The 13,397-nt window shown below is 43.8% G+C and overlaps 1 protein-coding gene across 1 annotated transcript in view; it reads right to left on the reverse strand.

The window, feature by feature from the left end:
* The window catches only part of SLC7A1 (solute carrier family 7 member 1), a 126,624-nt gene that overhangs the window by 12,989 nt on the left and 100,238 nt on the right, over nucleotides 1–13,397 (reverse strand). The window contains exons 9-11 of the mRNA XM_030200354.1: nucleotides 10,771–10,982; nucleotides 2,539–2,705; nucleotides 1,767–1,875 (exon numbers count right to left, since the gene is read on the reverse strand). Coding sequence (XP_030056214.1) covers nucleotides 1,767–1,875; nucleotides 2,539–2,705; nucleotides 10,771–10,982 — 488 coding nt within the window. The remainder of the gene's footprint in view (nucleotides 1–1,766; nucleotides 1,876–2,538; nucleotides 2,706–10,770; nucleotides 10,983–13,397) is intronic.

Below are 13,397 nucleotides of genomic sequence, written 5' to 3' on the forward strand. Positions count from 1 at the left end.
GGGGCAGCGTTTTGCATAAGGAAGGCCTGATGCAGCAGCAAAATAAACTCGGGGGAGAAACCCCCCAGACTGTGCACTTCCGCAGCCTGGGCCACAGCCCTAGACGCACCCTCAACCGGCGCTCGCAAGAGCGGGGGAGAAACATGCTGCGCATCCAAGATGGCGTCCGGCGCGACACTCCGCGAAGGAGCCACGCGGGAAGAACGGCGCTTAACTTTAGCCGCTTTTTTGCCATCGCCCAAATCAAGGGCGGCCATGGCATTAACGTCTCCCAGCTCAAGGGCGGCCCAAGAAGAAGCCGTCCGAGCAGAGTGGCCGGCCAAGATGGCGGAGGCGAGCAGCGGGGGATGGGCGTTTATGGCGGGGGAAAACCGCCGCAGGAGGAAGACCCGGGACACTGACCGGCCTCCAAACTGACACCCAACAAGGGCGAATCAGACTTTAAGACCCCCGCATCCCCGCTAGAAGCGCACATGCGGTCCGGGGAGCGATTCTTCGCTCCCTCGCCTTCCGATGCCATAGGCCACGTGGAGATCGATCGGGGAACCCCCTGCCCGCTATAAAAAGGTAAAAATTACCTGCTTCTCGCTCCGAGCTGTAACGAACTGGTGTCCCAGTGAGTAGCTGCAATAAACGTTTAAATAAACGTTGAAATAAACGCCCTTAAGGATGTCCAAAAATTTTTTTTTTTTTTTTAACGGAGCCAGCGGGAGGGGGGAGAAAAGGAGGGACCTGGCACCACCAGGTTTGCACTTGCTCAAGAAGAGCCCTCAACCCCAGGTACTCAACAAAACCTAAAAATTAGGCTTGGAGACCTAGCCAGAGCTGCTGCTGTGTGTGACCACCACCTGCTGAGATAGAGAACATACTGAGGAGTTTCCGGCAGCACATGACCACATATAAGGAGGCAAAAGGATTGCTCTCTATCTCCACCTGCTGGTAGATGGACACAACCAACCAGTCTATGGATTGATCAGCATGATGATATGGAACAGGTTTTAACCTAGGATATCCTTTTTAGGCTTGGACATTTCTTCCTGTTTGGTAATCGCTGTTGGACATCCTGATTTTGGACCCTCCCTAGACCAGACCAAAACACGGCCCCTTGCTATTTGGACATACTTCAACATTACACATCCCTTCCCTGCCTTTGCTAAATTAGGATTTGGACGTTTTAAGCACGTGAATGTCAAAATGCTTTAAGAATAATCTCCAGTTGTTCCCTAGTCCTTGGAAAGTGAAAACAAGCCTGCCTGTTCCATTCCACTCCTTAGTTTGAAGGACTTTATTCTTATCTCCCCCTCAGCTGTCTCTTCTCAAAGCTGAAGAGCTCTAACTTCTTTAGCCTTACCTCATGGGAGGGGACGACAACATTTCACCTCATGACTGAAAATGCATGCACATGTTTCAGACACTTGCAAGCTCATTTTCAAAGCACTTAGCCTCCCAAAGTTCCATAGAAACCTATGGAACTTAGCCTCCCAAAGTGCTTTGAAAATATGCCTCTTGGTGTCAATAATTTGTCAGTGCACATCCATAGTATGAATGACAACAAAAAGCATGTGTGCTAATTTCAAGACCACAAACTCCTGCTGCTAGTTTTTATGGCTTTTGCAGTCAGACAAAAGTACAGGAAAAGACCCAGATCAAGTACAAGATATTTCTCAGCAGAATTCATACAAAACCGGTGCAGAGAGGTGGCGTTATTTAAAAAGATGAATATAACCCTGCATTTTATTTAAAATCTGAGAGATTCCTAAACATACCTAGTACCATCCAGACAGCAAAACGAATCCAGGTACCTTTGTTCAGCATCATCATAAGATAAACGTTCACGCAAATACTCAAAACAGGAAGAACAGGCAAAAGCGGTACCTATAACGAAACAATCAAATGCTGGCTTGGCATCAAATGTAAATGTTTTATCTATCACAAATATATTTTATTTGCCCTAATTTTTCCCCAATGCTGAACTTAACTGGAAGTTATTTTAAAAGTCTACAAATCAGTCCTGCTTGTGTATTTTTGAAATACATTATTTTGCTGAAGGCTTAGCTTACTGCAACACTTTAATGGGAAAATAATTCAACAAGGGGGAAAAAACACCTGAAAAACTACAACAAAACAAAAACTAACTTCTACAGAAAGTTTCCACAGGGTCTCAAGTTTTCCTTTGCTGGGTTCTTACTACTCTAGCCCAGTCTTAGCTCACAAAGGCCAGATAAGTGTTTTCTTCCACTTTGTATTTCTTTCCCAATGAGTTTCTTTAAAATTGAGCTAGATGTACAGAACATTTCTCCCTTCCATTGCTAAAGTGGAAAAATGCCTTTAACAAATAGTTCTTATCCAGTTTCTGCTCAATCTTTCTTACCTTCACTTATAAGAATCTCATGATTGTCTCCATTGTGAGTTCCATCCCAGTTTCTCTCCTTAGTCCTCCATTCTCACCCTATCTGCTTTCCAGCCTAGTGCCTTAAGTTTTCTCCACCCTGAGTTTCTCTCTGTCCAATCTAGTAAACTACCAAATATTGGGCATACCTTAAATGAAAGCTTGGTTTTACTTTGAGGTTGTCGCCAGATTACAAGAATGGCAATGATTAAAAAGATAAGATCCAGTATAAGAAAAGTAAGTGCAAGCACATTTCTTTGCATCACAGCATCTGTGCCAAGTGAAATCAAGCCACAGAAAATTAAGATAAAAACACCTGGTAAGAAAAGGAGAAAATAAAATTGTTACTGGACCTCATATTAGGAAAAGTCACAATACCCAACAGCATTCAGATTTAAGCCTGAAAACAATTTCTTCTTATTTTTTTAACCTTATTAATATGTATATATATTCAATGCTGTACTAAAGAACCAGACCTTTAAAAAAGAAAACCCACAAATCTGATCTTATCAGGTAAACAAGTACATTATTCTGTTTCTTTCAGAGAACCATAAGCAGTCTGCAGAAAGAAAGGGAAAAGGAAATGGAACTTGATATACCGTCTTTCTGTGGTTTTAGCAACTACATTCAAAGCGGTTTACATAGTATATACAGGTACTTATTTGTACCTAGGGCAATAGAAGGTTAAGTGACTTGCCCAGTGTCGCAAGAAGCTACAGTGGGAATCAAATCCAGTTCCCCAGGATCAAAGTCCGCTGCACTAACCACTAGGCTGCTCCTGAAGAGGAACAACAGTATCAGTAGAGAGTCACAGCAGCCTGAATGAGATTACCTCAACATATACCTGTCACAGAGCAAACAAAGTGCCAAAAGACAATGCATCATATTGTTTGTTGTATGAACCACTGTTTTTTTGCATCTTTATTTTTATTGATGAATTTTTGAAAAAACATGACATGACATCAGATAACATACACTAGAAAGGTGGGAATAAAGCCTATACACCAGAATATTTTGCCACCTTATGTAATGTAAACATAAAAAGAAAAACATAAGAAAAGATTCCCAAGTAACCCAAAAATATAACCTTCAATATATCCCCAGCTTTTACTATTAAAACCTGGCCCCTGCACCATAAAGGAAATGTCATGCTTAAGGTAAGCTGTGCAAGAAAGTCATGAACCATTGTTTTAAGTTAACAGTAGCAGAACCACAAAGACATAGCAACCTGCACGTACTCAATCCACAAAGCAGAGCAGGCTAATAAATTGAAGAGAAAAGCACCATGAATAATAAACACTTTTCTCTTCAATTTATTGGCCTGCTCTGCTTTGTCTGTGGACTAAGTGAAGATTATCCTACTGAGGGTCCACAAATTATTGCATCTGGGGGAAAATTGGTTACACCAATGGCTCACTTTTTCACCTCCAATTCAAGATATTATGATGTACACCTCTATTTGTAACTAAGCCGATGTGTCCAGAATGAAAACCAGGTGCAAAATGGTAGCAAAACAAGGAAGTAAAACTATAAGCCCCAAGTTAAATTGGACAGCAATTTCTTTAAGTAAACAGAAAAGCACTTCGCCTCAGGCTAAATTCTTTTCACCTTTCTAGTTCACACCATCAGACATCTTAAAATGTTAACAGATCCCAAAGGAAGACAATTTATAGGCAATTCTGGTAACCACATCTCAAAAAAGATATAGTGGAAGTAGAAGAGGTACAGAAAAGGGTGACAAAAATGCTAAAGAGGATGGGATGACTTCCCTATGAGGAAAGGCTAAAGCAGCTAGGGCTCTTCAGTTGGAGACAAGACAGTTGAGGGGAGACATGATAGAGGTCTATAAAATAATGAGTGGAGTGGAACGTTGTAGACATAAGTTGCTTGTTTACTCTTTCCAAAAATACTAGGACTAGGGGGGCACACAATGAAGCTACAAAGTAGTATTAAAATGAATCGGTCATTCAATATGTAATTAAACTCTGGAATTCATTGACAGATAGCTTAGCGGAGTTTTAAAAAGGTTTGGATAGCTTCCTAAAAGAAAAGTCCATAAGCCATTATTAAAATGGACTTGAGGAAAATCCACTGCTTATTTCTAGGATATGGCACTCCTCTTCTATTATTGTCTATACTTGCAAATTCTAAGAAAGTAGAGCACAGTAATAATAAGCCACCTCTAAGGTGATTTTTCTTCTACTGTTTTTAATGATCGAGGAGTCTCATACATCCAACACGGCCGATTTCACTTCACCCTTACGGTGAAGTTAAAACTAAAGTAAATTAAGTTCATAGAGAGGAGGGGGGGTGAGTCTATGATTAAAAACACACACACAAGCAAAGGTTCACCTTACGGATGAAGTGAAATCAGCCGTGTTGGATATATGAGACTCCTCCTCGATTATTAAGAACAATAAAAGAAAATAGAAGAAAAATCACCATAGAGGTGGCTTATTATTACTCCAAGTAAGTGCTCTACTTCCTTAGAATTTGCAAGTATTTCTAGGATAAGCAGCATAAACAGTTTTGGGATCTTGCCAGATACTTGTAATCTGGATTGGCTACTGTTGCAAAGAGGATGATGGGCTTGATGGCAATACTTACGTAGAGTAGGGAACCAGTAGTGGAAGAGATGGTAATTGTGTTTAACTAAGTAACATCTATTGGATAAAAATTCCCTGAACCATTTGAGGACCAAGCCAGAGATGCCAATTTGATCCAGTCGCTCGAGTATCAGGGCATGATCGACCACATCAAAGGCTGCTGAGATGTCAAACAGGAGCAGTAGCATCTGATTTCCCTTGTATAGGTATCATTTAACAAAAGTGGTTAGGGTGAGTAGTAAGGATTCTGTACTGTGAACTGCTCTGAACCCAAATTGAGAATGGTGGAGGATGGAAAAACGCAAGGTAAAATTCCTGCCAACGTAAGTTTCTAGCATCTTTTAGAATGCTGGCTACAGGGTGGCAGTTTGCTGGTAATGACATATCAAGATAAGGACTTTTCAGTATAGGAGTGAGGACGCGAATCTGTCTCCAAGAGACTGTTAAGTTCTGCTGTTAACCACAGAATCACCTCTGACAAAACAGCATGGAGCAGTAGGGTGATGGGACAGTAGTCTAGGACACAGTGGGATCTCGAGCATTTCAGTGCTTTTCAAGTCGTCGGAACTCCCTTTTTAGTTTACCATGGGAATGTTTTGGTTGTCTTAACAGTTTTGATCCTGTTAGGCACGATTTTGTCCAGTACCAGATTCACGTTAGTGTCCCAGAGTGATTTGAGTGATTCATTGTTCGAAGTGCATGAGGTGATAGTCTTTTAGATTGAACCAGAAGGTGGTGTCATCTATTTTTTCCTCTGGTGGATATCAGTTTATGGTGTTTGTGCTTGGATGGGCATGAGAAACATATCTATGGTGAAATCGAGTTTGAAGTGACCGACCATGGGATGGGGTCCCACTTGAAAGATCTCACTAAGTTGTTAGGTAATGAAGTCAAAGGTATGACTGTGCTCATGGGTGGGGCCCATGGTAGGTAGAGTAAATCCACTTCTTTTTAAGAATGTTTTGAAGTTCCTGACATTACTGTAGACATTCTCTAAGTGTAAATTTAACTCCCCTAGTATAACCAGCCTGGAGAAATGTGAAAGAGTAGCTGGAATGACCTCAGCTAACATTTGCTCAGACTTGGGCCAGGTCGGACAGTAAGCAAGAAGGCGGCCAATCTGGCATAATTCAGCAGAGTCATCTGCTAAAGTGAGTAAAATGTATTCTAGTTCTGGAGAGAGACTGAATGTGACTAGGGCAACCTGAAAGAAGCCTTAATAGACGAGTGCAAGACCACACCCTCTTTTACCCCTTCCTGGGTAGTGTAAAATATTGTAGCCAATGGCTAGAAGATGAGGTAGGTTTGGGCTACTTCCTTAAGCCAGGTTTCTGACATGAATAGGTGGCAGAGGTCGCTAGATTCAAGGAGATCTTTGATTATGAGAGACTTATTTCGTACCGATCTGGTACTAACATATGCAGCAGAATAGTTAGATGAAGTTAGATGGGGTTTACACTGTATGCTGGGACGTGTCTGGGCACAAATGATAGGAAGCAGGTCCTGGATAGAACAGATCGACTGGACATGGCCTGGTTAGAGTGAGTGGTGTGGGGACATTCCGGGCTAGTGGTAACCTTGGTGCAGACCGAGTGAGTACCCGACTGCAGCATCAGTTGATTAGCCCATGAGGTGTGTGTTTTTTTGGGCTTGGGCTTTCTGAAGGAGTTGTGAATCATAGGGATGTGTTGGTGCTCCAACATACAATACCCAGCATGGTCAGGCATATCAGTAGGAGCCACCTCATTATAGCAACGTGAACCTGGATTCTTATGGTGATGTAATTTATAGACGATCAGAATGCTGCAGTTGTTGGTCTGTGGCGGGATATATGTGTATAGATGTGGAGTGGTTAGATACCTGTCTTCTTGTTGTGGTTAGGCTGGGATCTGATTCCGAGTAGAAGGCTGAGGATGCTACCATTGAAAGATTGGTTACTCTCCCCCAGCCTGACCAAACTCCTGGAATGCTTCTGCCAAAAATTCAGCTAAAAGTGTAAGGTTGATAATTTTCAAAAAACCCTTTCACTGAGGCAAATAACCATAAAACAAAATATCTATATACACATACAAAACTCCAAACTGTAGATCAAAATGACTCACTTGAATTATACAAAAATATTACAAACTAGGAAAAAAGGCCAGTTTCTGACACAAATGAAACGAGCGCTAGCAAGGTTTTCCTTGGAGTATGCTTGAGAGAGTCTGTGTGAGAGAGAGTGAATGTGCGAGTGTGTGACAGAGTGAGACTGGGTGCGAGTGTGTCTGAGAGAGAGAGAGTGTGTGTGTGTTAGAATGAGAATGTGTGCGAGTGCGTATGTGAGAGAGCGAGTGTGAGTGAGAGTGTGTTTCACACAGATACACTGTGTGTGAGAGAGTGTGTGAGAGACAGAGATAGTGTGAGAGAGTATGTGTGCAATACACAGACTCTGTGAGACCGAGAGTGTCACTGAAGAAAATCCTGGAGAAGGATCGAGAGGGACTGGCAAAAGTACACCTGAGAATGGAGCGGATAGAGCACCGTTCACGGAAGAGAGTGTGTATCAACAACTTGGAAAGCTAAAGGTAGACAAAGCCATGGGACCGGACGGGATCCACCCCAGAATATTGAGGGAGCTCAGAGAGGTTCTGGCGGGTCCTCTTAAAGATTTGTTTAATAAATCCTTGGAGACGGGAGAGGTTCCGAGGGATTGGAGAACGGTGGATGTGGTCCCTCTTCACAAAAGTGGTGATAGGGAAGAAGCTGGAAACTACAGGCCGGTAAGCCTCACTTCGGTTATTGGAAAAGTAATGGAAGCCATGCTGAAGGAAAGGATAGTGAATTTCCTGGAAGTCAATAAGTTGCAAGATCCGAGACAACATGGTTTTACCAGAGGGAAATCGTGCCAAACGAATCTCATTGAATTCTTTGATTGGGTAACTGGAGAATTAAATCATCGACGTGCTATAGACGTAATCTACTTAGATTTTAACAAAGCTTTTGACACGGTTCCTCAAAGGAGGCTCTTAAATAAACTCGATGGGCTGAAGATAGGTCCCGAAGTGGTGAACTGGATTAGGAACTGGTTGACGGACAGACGACAGAGGGTGGTGGTAAATGGAGTTTGCTCGGAGGAGGGCAAGGTGAGTAGTGGAGTGCCTCAGGGATCGGTGCTGGGGCCGATTCTGTTCAATATATTTGTGAGTGACATTGCCGTAGGGTTAGAAGGTAAAGTTTGCCTATTTCCGGATGATACTAAGATTTGTAACAGAGTGGACACCCGGGAGGGAGTGGAAAGCATGAAAAAGGATCTGAGGAAGCTAGAAGAATGGTCTAAGGTTTGGCAATTAAAATTCAATGCGAAGAAATGCAAAGTGATGCACTTAGGGAGTAGAAACCCAAGAGAGACTTATGTGTTAGACGGTGAGAGTCCGATAGGTACTGAGGGGGAGAGGGATCTTGGGGTGATAGTATCCGAGGATCTGAAGGTGACGAAACAGTGTGACAAGGCGGTGGCTGTAGCGAGAAGGTTGCTAGGCTGTATAGAGAGAGGTGTGATCAGCAGAAGAAAGGAAGTGTTGATGCCCCTGTACAAGTCGTTGGTCAGGCCCCACCTGGAGTATTGTGTTCAGTTTTGGAGGCCATACCTTGCAAAGGATGTTAAAAAAAAAATGGAAGCGGTGCAAAGAAAAGCTATGAGAATGGTACGGGATTTGCGTTCCAAGACGTATGAGGAGAGACTTGCTGACCTGAACATGTATACCCTGGAGGAAAGGAGGAACAGGGGTGATATGATACATACGTTCAAATATTTGAAAGGTATTAATCCGCAAACAAATCTTTTCTGGAGATGGGAAGGCGGTAGAACGAGAGGACATGAAATGAGGTTGAAGGGGGGCAGCCTCAGGAAAGATGTCAGGAAGTATTTTTTCACGGAGAGGGTGGTGGATGCTTGGAATGCCCTCCCGCGGGAGGTGGAGATGAAAACGGTAATGGAATTCAAACATGCGTGGGATATGCATAAAGGAATCCTGTGCAGAAGGAATGGATCCTCAGAAGCCTAGCCGAAATTGGGTGGCGGAGCAGGTGGGGGGAAGAGGGGTTGGTGGTTGGGAGGCGAGGATAGTGGAGAGCAGACTTATACGGTCTGTGCCAAAGTCGGTGATGGGAGGTGGGACTGGTGGTTGGGAGGCGGGAAGTACTGCTGCGCAGACTTGTACGGTCTGTGCCCTGAATAAGGCAGGTACAAATCAAGGTAAGGTTTACACATATGTTGTCTTGTTGGGCAGACTGGATGGACCATGCAGGTCTTTTTCTGCCGTCATCTACTATGTTACTATGTTATGAGACCGAGTGTGTGTGCAAGTGAGTGTGACACAGAGAGTGAATGTGATAGAGTGTGAGACATAGACGCATATTTTCAAAGCACTTAGCCTTCCAAAGTTCCATAGAAACCTATGGAACTTTGGAAGGCTAAGTGCTTTGAAAATATGCCTCATAGTGTGAGAGACTGTGTGAGAGTGAGAGAAAGACACTGAGTGTGAGGGAGAGTGTGTGTGACAGAGATACCTCCCGCCCGCCCTCCCTCTGTGGTTTCAGGACCCCCTTCTCCCTCTCCCAGGTCTTGGGACCCTCCCCCCTTCTCAGGTCTCAGGACCCCCTTCCCCCCTCTGCGTTTCCCTCCCCTCCCCTTTGGTGTCAGGACCCCCTGCCTCTTCCCCCCTCTGCGTGGTTCGCAGCACCATGCGAGAGTGTGTGTGTGACAGAGAGAGCGTGAGATTGGGTGCAAGTGTGTCTGTGTGTGTTATTGTCCTCTCTCCCCTGCCCCCCTCCAGCCACCCAGCGATTCTCCTCTCTCCTCTACCCCCCTCCAGCCACCCAGCGATTGTCCTCTGTCCCCTGCCCCCCCCCCCCTGAGCCATGCAGCGATTCTCATGTCTCCCCTGCCCCCCCTCCAGCCACCCAGCCTGCCCCCCCTTCAGCCACCCAGCGATTCTCCTCTGTCCCCTACCCCCACCCCCCCATGCAGCCACCCTGCAATGTTTAACTGCAAAATTAGGGAGAAACATAGCCAGGCTGTTTAGACATTGTGACTCATGAGCTATGTGGTGTAATAAAACACACCTGCAACGTTGTGAAGCTGACACCATGGCTTCATTGAAGGGTTCGTATCATTCGTAAGTCTGTCAAATCTGTCTGTGCCCCACCCTCGCATCATGACGTTTTGACGCGGCTCCCTCTGATAGGTCCACCGCCCTCACATTTTGACGCGAGGGCGGGGCAGAGAGAGATGTGACAGACTTACGAATGTTACGATGTTATGAACCCTTCACTGAAGCCACGGAGTCAGCTTCAGAACGTTGGAGGTGCGTTTTATTATAGTAGATGAAGAAAAAACCTCAGCAGTCTGTAGCTAACCAACTGAATTGTCACTATAAGGACTGATAAGTTGCCAGTAACGACTAAAATCTTCCACTTAAAAAAAAAAAAAAAAATGCAAGTGCAACAAACACGACAGGCTTAATATTTATCATTTATACATTAGCAAGGTAAAAACAAAACGTATCTTGTTCTTATACAGCACCTGTCTTCCATGCAATCCCAACAGGACCCCTTTCACTCAAGGCTCGTCAGGGGAGCAAAAAGTGCTTTGACTACACACACGCAAACATTTTTTGTAAGAAAACACTCCATGGTTGTTTATAGAGAAAAAATATATAACTAACGAAGGCACAGCCAAACAGCAAATACATCACTGTAATTTATCAGAGCAGAGATGTACAACCAAGTACTTACCAATTAAACAGGAAGTAATATTAACAACAGAGCCAGAAAATTTGGTAGGCTCAGAGTTTTGTGGAAAGAATAACACTTTTAGAAAGAATGGTTCTCTCTCGTCTGCTAAGATTCCAGCCCGGGATTCACTGTTGCTCACCGATTCATTGTTATCTGATTCATCTATTGTACTAGCCATCTGGTATGCCATATTAGGCTGCTCAGGTTGATATCTAAACAAGAACCAAAAAAAAAAAAAAATCAAAAACCTCTGCAAAACAGTACACCATGTCCTTTCCAATAACAAACATGAAGGGCAGTAATTCTGTAACAGAATGCCTACATTTACACATCATTTGAGTGCCTAAATATGCAGAATCCCCCTCACTTCCATGGGTTAAGTAACTTGGGGTAGTTATCAAGCTGTGTTAGGGTTTTATGTCACGTTATTTAGTACTACTACTTATTTCTAAAGCGCTACTAGACGTATGCAGCGCTGTACACTTGAACATGAAGAGACAGTCCCTGCTCGACAGAGCTTACTATCTAATTAGGATAGACAGACAGAACAAACAAAAGATAAGGGAATATTAAAGTGAGGATGATAAAATAAGGGTTCTGAACAAAGTGAATAAGGGTTAGGAGTTAAAAGCAGCATCAAAAAGGTGGGCTTTTAGCTTAGATTTGAAGACGGCCAGAGATGGAGCTTGACGTACCGGCTCAGGAAATCTATTCCAGGCATAAGGTGCAGCAAGATAAAAGGAACGGAGTCTGGAGTTAGCATTGGAGGAGAAGGGTGCAGATAAGAGAGATTTACCTTGAGGCATATTTTCAAAGCACTGCCTTCCAAAGTTCCATAGGTTTCTATGGAACTTTGGAAGGCTAAGTGTTTTGAAAATATGCCTCCTTGTGAACAGAGTTCCCGGGGAGGAATGTAGTGAGAGATGAGAGCGGAAAGGTACTGAGGAGCTGCAGAGTTAATGCACTTATAGGTCAATAAGAGGAGTTTGAACTGTATGCGGAAACGGATAGGAAGCCAGTGAAGTGACTTGCGGAGACGGCTAATATGAGCATAACGACACTGGCGGAATATTAGTTTGTGCAGCAGAATTTTGAACAGATTGAAGAGGAGAGAAATGGCTAAGTGGGAGACCTGTAAGAAGCAAGTTGCAATAGTCTAAGCGAGAGGTGATAAGAGTGTGGATGAGGGTTCTGGTAGTGTGCTCAGAAATGAAAGGGCGAATTTTGCTGATATTATAGAGAAAGAAACGATAGGTTTTAGCAGTCTGCTGAATATGTGTCTGCTGAATATGTGCAGAGAAGGAGAGGGAGGAGTCGAAGATGACCCCAAGGTTACGAGCTGATGAGACAGGAAGGATGAGAGTGTTATCCACAGAAATAGAGAATGGGGGAGGAGGAGAGGTTGGTTTAGGGGGAAAGATGAGAAGCTCTTCATGTTTAGTTTCAGATGACGCTGAAACATCCAGGCAGCAATGTCAGACAGGCAGGCTGATACTTTGGCCTGGATTCCTGCTGAGATTTCTGGTGTGGAGAGGTAGATCTGGGAGTTATCAGCGTAAAGATGATACTGAAAACCATGGGATGAGATCAGAGTACCAAGGGAAGAAGTATAGATGGAGAAGAGAAGAGGTCCCAGGACAGAGCACTGAGGTACACCAACTGACAGTGGGATAGAAGTAGAGGAGGATCCACTAGAGTATACACTAAAGGTACACTGGGAGAGATAAGAAGAAAGCCAGAGCCCTGAAATCCAAGTGAGGACAGCGTATCAAGGAGTAGGCTGTGATCAACAGTGTCAAAAACAGCAGATAGATTGAGAAGGATGAGTATAGAATAGAGACCTTTGGATCTGGCCAGAAACAGATCATTGGAGACTTTAGCAAGCGCTGTTTCAGTTGAAATGAAGGGGGTGAAAGCCAGAGTGAAGTGGATCAAGAATAGCTTGAGGTGAAAGGAAGTCAAGGCAACGGCGGTGAACAGCTCGTTCAAGTATCTTGGATAGGAAAGGGAGGAGGAAGATGGGGCGATTGTTGGAAGGACAGGTAGGGTCCAATGAAGGTTTTTTAAGGAGTGCTGTGACTACGGCATGTTTGAAGGCATCAGGAATAGTTGCAGTGGACAATGAAAGATTGAGTCCCTTAACGCAATTTAAAGGGCCGTAATGTAGCTTGACAATTTACTGTGGTAATATTTAAGTTGCTGCTGGATACGTATTACATGCAGGTTTTGCATCTCATTATGGAAATATAGTGCTAGGGTTTCTGGCCTACTAGTCAGCACCTCCTACCCATCCAGCATTTCCTCTCTTTCTCCTCCCAACCCCTCTTGCTGCAGCATTCGAAATCAACTGGAGTTGGTGAAAACCCTTTGCAGTCAGACTGTTGTAGAGTGTATTACAGTAACCCAGTTGATGTTATCACAGCATGCATTGTCTTCCCAATGTATGGAGACAGGCAGGCAGCGTAGTTATCGCAAATAGTAGAAGCAGCTCTTCAAGGTTGCTTGGATTTGGGGAATCAAGTGTTGAATCTAACTGTATTCTAAGGTTCTAAGGTTCTTCCATCTAAACCTTTTTTAAACCCCACAAAGCTACCTGCTTTTACTACATTCTCTGGCAATGAATTCCA

This window comes from Microcaecilia unicolor, chromosome 4 (assembly GCF_901765095.1).
Source record: "Microcaecilia unicolor chromosome 4, aMicUni1.1, whole genome shotgun sequence".
In the NCBI taxonomy this organism is placed as follows: Eukaryota; Metazoa; Chordata; class Amphibia; order Gymnophiona; family Siphonopidae; genus Microcaecilia; species Microcaecilia unicolor.